Raw genomic sequence first — 13,932 nt, forward strand, 5'->3', positions numbered from 1 at the left:
AATGTTTATAAGCAGATAATCGTGATACTGCATTTTATTTATTTATTTTTTCAAATAGATTTCAAATTGTTTGTGTTGGACTAATAACTTGATTGCCTTGTTGAATTCTGGGGAAACAGGGTCAGGTGATTTCTGCTTAAAATGAGCTGAGGACCAAATTGTTTCTTGATGTGTTGTCTGTGGTCTTCTGTTATAGCTCTATCAATTCAATACATTTCTATTGGGAATAAATGTTGTTTAATAAATAATTGTTTGAAAGTGGTTGCTTATTTATTCATTTTTGTGAAAATGGAGGATATTTCCCTCCCTCTCAATGTAGTGGGTCAATTTTACCAGATTATACAGATGCTGATAAGTTTTGTTTTCATAGCATCATATGTGAGTGAATGTCTTTGATAGTGGACATAGTAGTGCATTTGTAGTTCTATGAGCATTTGAATATTTGTAAATCAAAATACACCTGATGACAGTTAGAATTTGAAGTATTGAGTATATTTACTGTTTATTACAGTAATACATTCTGTATATGACCATATTATGGTGATCCTGGGGTATACTAAACTTATTGCAGCATTCCACCGTTAATATATTGGGTTTAACTTAGAGGTGCCCAACCCTGGTCCTGGAGATCTACCTTCTTGCAGAGTTCAGTTCCAACCCTGTTCAAACACGCCTGTCTGTAATTATCAGTTGTTCCTTCAGATCCTAATAAGTTGGTTCAGTTGTGTTTGATAAAGGTTGATGATTAACTCTGCAAGAAGGTAGCCTACATATCTCCAGGAACAGGGTTGGGCACTCATGGTTTAACTGATTAGGAGTTCCAAAAAGATCCGTTTATATAATGTTATTTGCTCAGTTTCCTATAATTATTCGTTATTCCTATATTTTTTGTAATTATTAATGACGAAAATATTGTGATAAAAGTTTATAGTAGGCCTAGTTCGGATATAGCTGACGTTGTGGCAAGCGCATTCAAAATGAGCCCTTATAACTCATTACGCTTCAAATAATGCCATAGCGAGCAGTGGCTGTTAAAATGCATTGTTGTCTAATTCATTCAATCAAGAGATTTGGTCACCAGCCTTTTCAGGCCTAAGATTACATCCAAATTCCAAATGTTAACCAAGATCTACCACTTGATAAGTTCTACTTTGACATTCTTTGTTGCCTGTTAGTCAATAGCAAAATATTTAACTATACAAATAGTATATAACTACACAAACTGTCAACTACAATTCAACATTTTCAACAGTAGCCTACTATAACATTGTTAAGTATTTCAACAGGCTTATTGCTCATATATATACACAATATTCAGTCAATTACAGGCCTAAGACAATAATGTACCTTTTCACTTTCCCTTTTAAAACATATTTCGAACACTTCAAAATGGAAATACCCAGGTTACTGCATACAAAATATTATGACTTTGAGCCGAATCTGCCAGGGCAGACGGATATAAGTACGTCATCACACCGACACCCAGTTTGCGCGTCTAAATCAGTTGTATGGTCTGGTTTTCAAACAGTTGCGTCAAGTATAAATGCCTCGTCTGTTTGGGGAGGTGCGCGCAGTCAGCGGAGACTCGCTCTGCGGTGCCTGGCGAAAGTAAAGAAAGCGGTTGTTTTACTGACATTATATGTAAACTATAGGCTATTTGATTGGACACAGATATACCCCTCTCCCTCTCCTAGACACCATTTACTATAGACAATAGGCTCACACACACTGTCAGAAAAAAAGGTACTGTGGAGGTACAATTTTGTTCCTAGGGGAACAAAAAATATAATGGTACCTTTAAAGGTACACAGTAGGTCCTTATGGGTACAATTATGGTCCCTAAATGAGTTATAAAGGTACAACTTTTGAGATACAGATGTGAAAGGTACATTTTTGTACCTTGGAATTACTTTATTTTTATTTATATATTTATTTTACGTTTAGCCCCAATTAGAGTAGGCCTATGTGTTTTTCTTTTTTGTTTATTACTTTAATGTGCCTCATCTCATGATAACATCAATACATTACATTTATTTAAATGTAAAAAATACATTTTCAAATAGTGCACTTGTCCCCTACCTGTAAAATGAGACAGATATAATAAAAAAAAAAACATAAAGCTAATGAAATTATTAAATTAAATCTTTTGAATAACTGTTAAGGTTTTTTGTTGTTGTTGTTGTTGTAATATTATAGTAGTCAGAAAAGCTTTTTTTATTAAATGTATTTTTATTAATTTAAAACTTTTAAATTTTGACCTTTGAATTATTAAATTTTTAAGACTCTGAATGACATTTTGAATAAGGACAATGCGGAATGGCAAGATTTAATTATACTCAAGTATTTATATTCGAAACGTGCTCATGCAGACGTTACCGTTGATGTCGCTTTAAGAAAATTTCCCTCGCTTGGCTTGAGTTGTTCAGTTTGCGATTGCGATTGATGCGGGCGTGCTCTGACGGAACCTCGCACGGTTTTCAACGCGGAGTCTGTTTTGGAGTTAATATTTCTCAGGTAAATGCAGAATAATGTTATATAATCTTATTTATACACGTGGGACGCCATGTTCGGTTAATTTTGTTGAACTTGATGTTCCCCTGCTCTAGCCCGCTAAAAATGCTTGCGTCAGACTGGCTGGTTTAAGTTAACGTTCGTTGGCCTGCAGGATGGAGCTGACTAGAATGTCTACAGCTAACTTAATAAAGGAGTTAATACAATTTGGTATCGAAGTCACTGAAGAGGAGAGGAAAAAGTTTGAAGGTGAGTAGCGTTATGCTGTTACATTTTTTAAAAGTTTGAAGTGTTTAAGTTAACGTTACTTGAGGATTTTCCTGGTGATATCCGTGATCTTTTTTTTTATCCGCCTCTCATACCTTGTTGCTTAAATAATAATAACTATGGCCACTACGGAATATATTTGCAATATTACCATTTGTACGGTAACGTTAGCTACTTAGTGATTGACGTTTTACATTTTGAGGCAAATTTTACCGCCTTTGCGAGTATGACGACATTTTGTAATGGGCAGCAGGAGAGTTGCCCAACGCACTCCTTATCACACAGACATTTTGTGTAACGTTAGATACTGCAAAGCAAGTGATTAATTAAGTAAAAGGACAGCATTCGAGCGAATATTTATTCGTTACAAACATGAGAGTAACGTTAATTTCAGATGTTTGTAAGCGGGGGAGGTGTCTCTCTCACTTTTAAAATGTAAATTCGTCTCCTGTAGTTTTTTTTTTTCGGTAACGTGTGTTCACGGAGAGATTTTATTTTTCTGCAGTCTTTTTATTCATATCCCAAATGAGGGAACGTGAACATCATGGATTAAGCGCTGAACACTCTAATGCAGGGATCTCCAACCCTGCTCCTGGAGAGCTACCTTCCTGCAGACTTCAGTTCCAGCCCTGCTCCAACACACCTGTCTGTAATTATCAAGTAACGTTATTCCTGAACACCTTGATTAGCTGCTTCAGGTGTGTTTGATTGGGGTTGGAGCTGAAATCTGCAGGACAGTAGCTCTCCAGGAGCAGGGTTGGAGACTAATGCATTGTGTTTTTACTCATACTTAATATATAGAATATACTTTTTTTTTTTATCCAGCAGTGTATTTGATTTCTTGTCCAATTAACATTAATAGGAAAAGCTTCAAAAACACTGGTTTAGTACATGCTTCAGTTTGATGGGTAATTAAATGATACTTTTCTTCTTTTTTATGTTATAGACAATGATGTGGATGGAGAGACTGTTGACATCGGACTGACTGAGTCAATGATTTCATTCCTCTTTGAGGGATCATTTAAAAAACAAGCAAAATTTCATCGATTTGTTCAGCAGATGAAGGAGACAGTGACATTAACTCTTGAACCTGTGCCTGTAGAAAGCCAGTCAAGAGCTGGAGCAAGGTAATTGTGCTGTTTAATAATATTTCATTTGTTTCAGAGAGCTATTCTTAAAGCAAATCTTAAAAGTAGCTAGGTTATTTCCCATGCATGCTTCTCTACATTTTGCTTTGCTGTACTTTTACTAGTGCTTAGTTTATTAATTTCTTGCATTTGCAACAATGTAGAGCATTAGAGGTGCTCTAAAATTTCTGCCATTTTCTTTGTCAAAAATATCAACAGAAAATACAACTTGAGCAGATAAGATAACAGGAGCTTTGACATGGAGAGTGTACAGTCTCAGCCCAGTGTGCCCAGCATTTTTGGTGCATCACTATTTATGTTTACTATATAATTATTTATTAGGTTACCACAGTGTATGAATTGACAACTAAGATGATCAAGTAATGGGTATGGCACATATTTTAAATAAAACTTGGTAAAATTCTGAAGTTAGTGTTTTTGTTTGTTAATTTAATTATTTGTCTTTTCAGTACTGAAACCGTTACTTTACCGTATTTGTGCTATTTTATGTATACCTGCAACTCTGCAATGTCTGAATATTACTTTCTCTTTTGCCAATAGTAATATCAGCCCATCAACAGCTTTCCCTGCATTTTTTGAAGTTCCGAAGTTTCCATTTGATGTTCAGGCCAAATTGGACCGAAAAGAATGCAGACTAACGTCATCAGACCGAAACAAAATTATTAGAACGTTGTATGAAAGCATGGCTCAGTACAAAATGTATTTCTCATTACCTATACCTTTTTTAATTGCTTACATTCCATTTTATACAACATTTAATGCTACACTCGTGTGTTTAAAATATTTTTGTAGGTATCCAACTACAGAAGAGTATGTTCAAGTGGCTAAGGCCCTGACTCTGAGGTATCCCTTTTTAAAAGACAAAGAGGGCAATGGATATGTAAGTAGCTGGTTTACCTTTAATGTTCTACTTTTGGTTCTTGGTTAATGGAGTTTATTTTGTGAAACTACTTTTCTTTTTTATAGCACACTTGGCACATGTCTCTGAAACGCAAGTTTAAATTTGAGCGGACACCTTTGGCTGAAGTTGAAGAAGTGAAAAGACTTAAACAGAAGTTTGGTCATTCAAAAAAGTCTCTGCAACCTGAAGAAAGCAGTTGCAAAGAAATTACAAGGCCTTTGGTGAGAGCATATTTTTATAATATTAATATTTTTACACTTGTTACCAGTGTATTGTTCTCAAATTAAAGGGTTAATGAAAAATGAAAATTATGTCATTAATGACTCACCCTCATGTCGTTCCAAACCCGTAACACCTCCGTTCATCTTCAGAACACAGTTTAAGATATTTTAGATTTAGTCCGAAAGCTCTCAGTCCCTCCATTGAAGCTGTGTGTACGGTCTACTGTCCATGTCCAGAAAGGTAAGAAAAACATAATCAAAGTAGTCCATGTGACATCAGAGGGTCAGTTAGAATATTCTGAAGCATCGAAAATACATTTTGGTCAAAAATAGGAAAAACGACGACTTTTATTCAGCATTGTCTTCTCTTCCGTGTCTGTTGTGAGTGTGACTGACTGCTGTGACAGTTGACGTATGACGCTGCTGACATGTTTTCTTTGTTATTGGGTGCACCAGAAAACACGTCAACAGCGGCGTGAACGCGCTCACAACGGACCCTGAAGAGAAGACAATGCTGAATAAAGTCGTTATTTTTGGACCAAAATGTATTTTCGATGCTTCAAAAAATTTTTACCGACCCTCTGATGTCACATGGACTACTTTGATGATGCTTTTCTTACATTTCTGGACATGGACTGTAGACCGTACACACAGCTTCAATGGAGGGACTGAGAGCTCTCGGACTAAATCTAAAATATCTTAAACTGTGTTCCGAAGATGAATGGAGGTCTTACGGGTTTGGAACGACATGAGGGTGAGTCATTAATGACAATTTTCATTTTTGGGTGAACTAACCCTTTAAGTGACAAGATGCAAAAATTTTCATTATTCTCCTGCCTAAAATGAGAAATAACTAGGAATGCACCAAAATAAAAGTTCTTGGCCAAAACAGAAAAATTCTAGATGCACAGAAATTTCCTGTCCGTGTGTTATTTCGTTGGAGCGATTCACAAGTGGATCACATTTTTATGGAGCAAAATATTGAGCGGAGCATCACACCATTCGGTGACAGCAGCTAGACAGAGAGTGAAACCTGTGTACATGTTCAGCTCATATTTTTGGCCATTTTTCTCTTTTGGCCAAAAAATGAAAATGCCATTTTTGGCCAATAATTTTCAGCACAGAATTTTCGGTGCATCTCTAGAAATAAAATTCTCTGTTTTGTTTTTGTCTATGCACAAGGAGATTAATGCTGTTGGAGAGGATGCTACATCAATAGAGGGACATGTGAAAGTCCTGCAGGACCAATATAGAAGGACACAGCCAGAGACTCATATTGTTGAAGATCGAATGAGGAGGACCTTTGCCTGGAGGCGGCAGGAGATTACTAGTGGTATGACTGTTGAAGATGTCGTCAACAAATATCCATTCTTGAAGAGTCCATCAGGGGTTAGTGTGCAAATTATAATTATGAAATTACAAAATCTAAATAACATGTAACACACTAAAACTGTATAAAATTCTCTGATTTACTTATGCTTGTCTTTCAATTAACTGCAGCTTTATCAAGAAATTGGTTTCCTGTATAAATGTGTTCAACTGAGCCGCCATTTTCGAGAACATTTTGGACACATTACATCCAGCGTGCTACGGCTCGCTCAAGGGAAATCCCCTCTAGCAAAGCTGCACAAAGAAGCTAGAGAAGAATCTCTCTGTGAAGACCATCTTGGTAATTGACTCCTAAACTTTATTTAGCACTTTATTAAGCCTATTAAATTCTTGCCTTTGATAGATTTTTACATATTTGTTTGTGTATCACATTTTATGTTCCAGGAATTGATTTTAAAGCAGCACTTCTCATGTTGCCAGCCTTGTTCAGAGAGAAACTTGAACATTTCATTGTGCTTGGAGAGGTGCGTATATAGTTTTAAATTTCTGTGCAATCCTTAAACTGTATTTTGGCAAAATGCAAATGAGTGAATATTAATTATCTTAGTCTTTATGCATGTCAATTTTCTCTCCATCAGTTAAGTCAACTGCTGAGAAAATTTTACTGATACAGAATCTGTTTTGTGCTTTGTCATTTAGAGTGAACCATCCTCACCATATCCTACTGTTCAAGTACAGGAGACCACTGACTGGAAAACTGTGTTTACAAGAAGAGTCACTGCAGTCATCAAAGTTGATGGGATCGAAATCTGCCAGGCAAACGGTGTGGATGAAGGGGCTCTTGCAGCATTTTGTGCTTATTTTGTCTTCAATTTGACATATCCATCCCACCTGAAGAACACCCTGGTGTTTCTTTAGCGGTATGTTTTGAAACTTACTGTGGATGGTGACAAGCCTCTACCTACCCCAGTTACCAGAATAATTAATCTCTTATAGTAACATCAGCAAAAATGCCCCGCCTCTTCAATTGCCCTAAATGTTCTCGAAGAACATTTACAATCATCAAATTAATCCAGCACATTGGTCTCATTCATGCACATGAGGCAAATTTTTCAATAACTTGTGGTCTTAATGACTGTCAGAGATCATTCACGAAGTATGCGTCCTTTAGATGTCATGTTTACCGAAAGCATAAAAATATGGTGTTACAACAGACTACTACTACGACTACTGACCCTCTGCCTCTGCTTGAGGAGGTTGAGAAAGAATGTACTACTGATGTTGCTTTTTCAGCGCCCCCAAACATGAATGAGCTGTTGCAGCAATTTAGAGAGAACCTTTTTGCCTTCACATTGAAATGCAGAGAAAAAAATCACTTGCCTCAGTCAGTACAGCAAGAAATTTTGGATGATGTTAATTTCCTGTTTAGTTTTTTCAAAGAGAACTATGATGAATTTCTTGCATATCATCTAGAAAAAAATGGCTTTGATCTTGCAGCATGTCCAGAACTTCAAGAAGTGCTACAGTCCCCAGACTTTTTTTCAGAGGCCTCAAGACTTGTTAGGTCTCCACATATGTTAAAAGAGTTTTGTAAAGAAAAGTTTGAGATGACTGAACCCATACAGTACACGCTAAGAGACCCAAGTGGTAACAAGACTGGAAGTTACTCTTATGTTCCTATTTGTGAGGTATTAAGGAAATACTGTTCTCATGAGGACATTTGGGACCAAATACAAGCTGAGCTGAATATAGAAAAAGATGAACTTGTTCTGAATGATTATCGAGATGGACTTCATTTCAAAAACCACAAAATATTTGCAGGTAACCCACAAGCACTAAGGTTACATTTTTATGAAGACGAATTCGAAGTATGTAATCCCCTGGGGTCTAAACGCAACAAGCACAAACTGTTCGCAATTTACTATACCGTTGGAAATGTGGGTACCAAGTATTGCTCTCAGTTAAAACATATGCATTTAGCTTTACTTGTTCGCTACTGCCATGTGAAACAATTTGGACTAGATGAAATTTTGAAGCCATTGATAGATGATCTTAAAAAGCTTTCATCAGAAGGAATTAATGTTCTTGTTGATGGTTCAGAAAAAAATGTTTGTGCAGCTGTTGCAGTTATATCTGCTGATAACCTTTCCTCTCACTTAATAGGTGGATTCAGTATGTCTTTTAATGTTGGTAGAATTTGTAGGTACTGCATGGCCACACATGGTGACATTAAGAGATGTTTTAATGAATCTGACTTTGTTTTAAGAACTGCGGATGTCCACAGATACCACTTAGAGTGTGTGAAGGAAAATCCAGACACTAAAGCCATTTATGGTGTCACGGGAGGCTGTCCTTTTGACAAACTCGACTACTTTGATGTTACAACGTCACTACCTCCGGATGTGATGCACGACTTTCTAGAAGGTGTAGTTCCTTTAGTGTTGCGCCTTGTTTTAAGTAAAGCTCACAGAGAGAAAGTCATAACCATACAAGAGTTCAATGAAGAGCTGAGAAAACTTACTATTGGACAGAATGATAAGAAAAATAAGCCAGCTCCTCTTTCTGAAAAACTTCTACGCAGCTGCAGTATAGTAGGATCTGCCTCACAGAAATGGTGTTTATTTCGCCTGCTGCCCTTCGTGGTAGCACACAGAATTCCTGAGGGCTGTAGCTACTGGCATGTCTACCTACTTTGTCGTGAAATTTCTGACATTGTAATGGCACCAGCTGTAAAAAAAGAATGGCTTCCCACTCTTGATCTTTTAGTTTCTGAGTTTTTGTCATGTACAGTTAAAGAATTTGTTGATGTTCTTACTCCAAAATGTCATTATTTAATCCATTACTCTCGTTTGATGTTATGTTATGGGCCTTTGCGTTCTTTATGGTGTTTAAGATTTGAAGGAAAACATCAATATTTTAAACAGGTTGCCAGCACGTGTAGAAATTTTGTTAACATTTCATCCACTTTAAGTAATCGACATCAACACAGACAATGTTGGGAATTGTCTTCTGTTAATATGTTGGGGGAATATGAGAGAGTTGCTGGATGTTGTGTGAGCACACCATTTCGATCTTTGCCTGTGGCTCTACAGCATTCAGTGAAAGCAAATAAGAAGTACAGCCATGTCAATTTTGAAGGCAAACAACTTCAACGAGTAACAGAAGTAGTGCTTAATGATGTCAAATACTGTGTTAAAGATGTGTTTACTGTGGGTCATCTGCATGCAGAAGCTGTTCCATTGTTTTTTCAGATTAAGTACATTCTTAACATAGACACAGACTGGTTATTGTGTGGCAAGCTTTTAATTCCGGTTTCTTTTTGTCGTCATTTTTATTCATACTGTGTGAAATGTGAGAATGAATGGACTGTCCTCTTGCCAGGTGAAGAGGTTGATTACCAGGCATTAGACACGTACCACGTTGATGACAAGTTATTTATTAGCACTAGATACACTTGCTGAAGACAAACTGCTGAAAACCTCAAAATGTGCAGTACTTGATGTAGCCTGTGTAATAAGTCTGTTTTACTTGTTTGATGAGTTTTTCTGAGTTTTTCATTGAATAGCTAGTTTTTTTCTTGACATGCTTGCTGTTGTGAGATGTAATGAAATCTTTTTAAAAGAACATTTCTAAATAAAATTGTCTATTTGTTAGCCAAGGTATTTATTTATTTATGCATGCACACAGACACCAAAATAATCAAAATGGTTAGACAGTATCCTGAGGATGCTTAAGGTGTACTTTTTTGCCTTCTTTGCAAAATTGTTCCTTGGGGTACAAAATTGCCCCTTAAATGGTACAAAGATAGAAGGTACAATTTTGTACCTCTGACTAGAGGTACAAAATTGTACCCTTCAGGGTACCACCCCAGCGACGGCCACTTGTACCTTAAAAGGTACAGTTTTGTACCTTTCTTTCTGAGAGTGCATGGTGCATTTTAAATTAATAAATAATAATGAATAAAAATATTGTTTTTTTTCTCTGATTTTTAAAACTCTTCGCGATCGACTGTCGCCTCTGGCTTGCTTAGTTGGGGTCACTTCATCTACAGCGATATCATTGACTTGATTGCAAATAAATGCACAGACACTATTTAAACTGAACAGAGATGACATAACTGAATTCAATAATGAACTGCCTTTAACTATCATTTTGCATTATTGAGACACTGTTTTCCAAATGAATGTTGTTCAGTGCTTTGACGCAATGTATTTTGTTTAAAGCACTATATAAATAAAAGTGATTGATTGATTGACTTAAAATGCTTCCAAGATCGACTTGTCGACCGCGATGGACGGGTTGGTGACACCGGCTAGAAAATAAAAATAAATAAAACATTTTGTAAGAAACCTAAGTGAATTAGCCCATGTAGCCTATTATTTTGTTTTGGTCTAATGTTTTGTTTTCAGAATCGTGGGAGATTGTTGACCTCTATTCTGAAAACAAATTATCCAGAGTCATAGCTTAATAAATAATATCTGTCTTTCAATACTATTATTACTGTTTCTAATAGCCTATTTTATAATGTAGACTAGCATGTAAAATGTTCAGTCTTACAGACTTTAGCACAACAGCAAGGATTTGGTACAACATGCATTATAATGCCGCTTATAAATTAAAGTAGCCTACATGATGGGATAACCCAAGAGAAGCACCCGGCTGGAGATTGCAGATCGATGCGGTGCTGCGTATGGGGCAGGGCTACAAGTGTTGCCCAGCCCCAAACCTACTCTGATTGGTTCGATCATCTTTCATAGGCATCTGTGATAGGAAATGTGTGCGTAGTTGGTGTAAAATGGAGTATACTGTTTCAAAAGCCAAAAACGCTGTGCAGTTTTACAAAGTCTTAATACACAGAGAAAAAACAACAACATTAGCCTGTAACTCGCCATGTCCCTGAAATGATTGTTTTGCTAAATTAAACTGATATTTAGGCTTACAGACGAACAACCCACTACATTAAATAAGGTAATTGGGTCGATTATCCACAGTGGGAGGATAAGGTCTTCAGATAGAATAATTAGTTATTTAAATTAAATAAGGGAAAGGAAAAGTATGTATCAATATTCAATATTTCCAATGTAGGCGCGCGGTATGAACGCTCATAATGGAAGCGACGTGGTCGAGTTAAAAACATCTCTACTTTTCAGATTGCTGCAAGCGTATGGAGTTAGAATTGTGTCTTTATTACATGCGAGAAAATAAAAGATCTGAGAGAAAAAAAAAGTTTGAGAGAAAAAGTTATCACACTGATAGCAAAAAAATATTAACATAAACCTTTGAGTTTCACTAGTGAAAAGCGCATGCGATTGCGTCGCTTTTCCCGCTGTCAATTACAAATCAACGTGGCCGGAGAGAATGTGTGATACTCGAAGGCTCAATTCTGTGATATTCAAAGACACTGAATAACACCTATGCTCTCCTGACTTGAGACTCTGATTATTATAAGAACAGCACGGTCAGAATCAGATGACTCGCTGGCTGAATCTTTACCAAGTCTGTGTGATACCATTACAGGTCAGACACAAGGTAATGAAGTAATGCAGCAGCTCTTTCAGGAAGGGTGACCAGACATCCCGAAAAATTCGGGACAGTCCCGAAATCTAAACTGTTGTCCAGAATCCCGAATCTGGCCCTAATTGTCCCGAAAATGATACTAAAGCAAAATCTTGAGTAGTTATTGTCTGATAAACATTAAAAACTGTCTGCGGAGGTTGAGAGTCGTCCTGCAACCAGCCCCCGCCGGCTGCTCATTGGCTGCAGCATCTTTTCTCTAAGTTCTAAACAAAAATACCGTAGGCGGCTAGGCACGAATTTATTTATTTATTTATTTATCTAATTAATCCATATGCACAAAGACAATACGACCGTTTTGTCCCCTTTTTGTTTTAAAGCTTGATGAAGAGAGCAAGTTGCTGCAGGTGCAGCTGCCATGAGGACAGTCAGTGATGCACGCCTACAGGAGTGATTGACAGTTCGGGCACTGTGTACAAAAATAAGTTTAAGCTCATTAGAGTTAAGGTCTGATTTATGCACTGTTACAACTGTCATTGTTTTTTATGTTTTTTTTCTTTTTACAATGGGGATGAGGGGAGTCATAAAAAAAACATATATATATATATATATATATATATATATATATATATATATATATATATATATATATATATATATATATATATATATGCTATAATAGAGTACCGGCACCTCTTTTGGGCCACTTAAAGCACTGGCGATTAGCAAGCAAATAATATAAAACACATAAATTCATGAATATGAGTGCTATTTTTTATTGTTTAATCTTCAGTGATACTGAACTTGCTCAGCCAGCTGTGTGTCATCATCTTACCCAAACATTGGAGTGTCCGTGCTCAACTTAACTAGCCATAAGGCAGAGGCAGCATCTATGCAGGTGAACCGAACAATGATGAAATGATTCAGTTCGACTCCCAAGACAAGACGATGCTCACCCGACTGGCCAATAGGAACGTGGCCCCGCCCATGACACAATTCTCACAGTGAAAGCAAAATCCTGACACGAGAGCAAGAAATTGCATCAAGAGCAAAGAAAAGCGTTTCGAGAGAAACACTTTTTTTTTTAGAGAAAATATTTTCACACTGATAGCAAAAAATATATATTTGAGAGTTGTTTTCAAAGTATTTTGAGAGAGATTTTTTTTCTCAGAAATAATTTAAAAAATTTCAAATGTATATTTTTTTTATGTTCTATGAGAAAATACTTTCTCTCAAAACTTTTTTTAGTCTCAAATATTATTATTTTTTGCTATTGGCATGAAAACTTTTTCTCTCAAATATTCTTTTTTCTCTCATGAATTGTTTTTTTGCTATCAGTGTGATAACTTTTTCTCTCAAACTTTTTTTTTCTCTCAGATCTTTTATTTTCTTGCATGTAATAAAGACACAATTCTAACTCCATACAAGCGCACCGCGGGTCATGTGACAAGAACTAACCAACCAGCTTCATCCTTTCCTGTAACAACGATGAAAGCTCAAGATGAAGGAACAGCTGATCATTGTTGTATATGGATTGCCATTGTAAAATAAATTTAGTAGCAGAGCTACTGCAAGCGGTTTTTAGGGCTGCAAATCCATTTATCCCTTGCTGAATTTTCCGCATCTTTAGGTTGCTCAGCAACGGCAGACGCCTCAGGAGCGCAACTGTCCGAGCGCTTTGGAAAGAAGGAGAAAGCTTATGGACAGGAGGAGAAGTTCGCGAGACAATCTTTTACTGTCTATGAGGCAATCTGGGGGACGTGGAGGCATAAAGTCATGGGAGAAAATTAATCAGAATACTTAGCAAAATGTGCTCCTGTTCACGCTCGCCTTGTCTGGAAGATTCGGTGGGTGATTCAGATATCTCTTGGCACAGCGATTAGAAGACTTACAGGTTGCTCAGGTGACATCTACGTCATCAAGTTCAGTTTGAGTCTGCGCAGTACACCTGACCCCCAGGAAGTGTGTGCTTCTAAAGCCCCTTTCACACTGCACGTCAGACCCGCAATATTTCCGGAGCATTGCCAGGTCGCCTTTTGTG

At 36.9% G+C, this 13,932-nt stretch overlaps 2 protein-coding genes across 6 annotated transcripts in view; both read left to right on the top strand.

Moving 5' to 3' along the window:
• Nucleotides 1-13,932, top strand: part of LOC128028940 (NXPE family member 3-like) — a 110,698-nt gene that overhangs the window by 5,146 nt on the left and 91,620 nt on the right. The gene's annotated exons all lie outside the window — the stretch shown is intronic.
• On the top strand, nucleotides 1,726-10,030 carry LOC128028941 (sterile alpha motif domain-containing protein 3). 5 transcript variants are annotated; one of them, XM_052616319.1, is made up of 10 exons: nucleotides 1,732-2,514; nucleotides 2,607-2,760; nucleotides 3,725-3,905; nucleotides 4,467-4,625; nucleotides 4,719-4,806; nucleotides 4,893-5,048; nucleotides 6,231-6,437; nucleotides 6,549-6,717; nucleotides 6,822-6,901; nucleotides 7,077-10,030. In XM_052616319.1, exons 2-10 carry the CDS (start codon nucleotides 2,667-2,669, stop codon nucleotides 7,293-7,295), a joined length of 1,353 nt encoding a protein of 450 aa, XP_052472279.1. In that variant the 5' UTR covers nucleotides 1,732-2,514; nucleotides 2,607-2,666; the 3' UTR covers nucleotides 7,296-10,030. The 5 variants fall into 5 exon arrangements, with proteins under 5 accessions (XP_052472282.1, XP_052472279.1, XP_052472278.1 ...); XM_052616322.1 differs by having other exon boundaries at nucleotides 1,726-2,760; nucleotides 4,467-4,598; XM_052616318.1 differs by having other exon boundaries at nucleotides 1,732-2,760.

The sequence above is a fragment of the Carassius gibelio genome, chromosome A15, assembly GCF_023724105.1.
Source record: "Carassius gibelio isolate Cgi1373 ecotype wild population from Czech Republic chromosome A15, carGib1.2-hapl.c, whole genome shotgun sequence".
NCBI lineage: Eukaryota > Metazoa > Chordata > Actinopteri > Cypriniformes > Cyprinidae > Carassius > Carassius gibelio.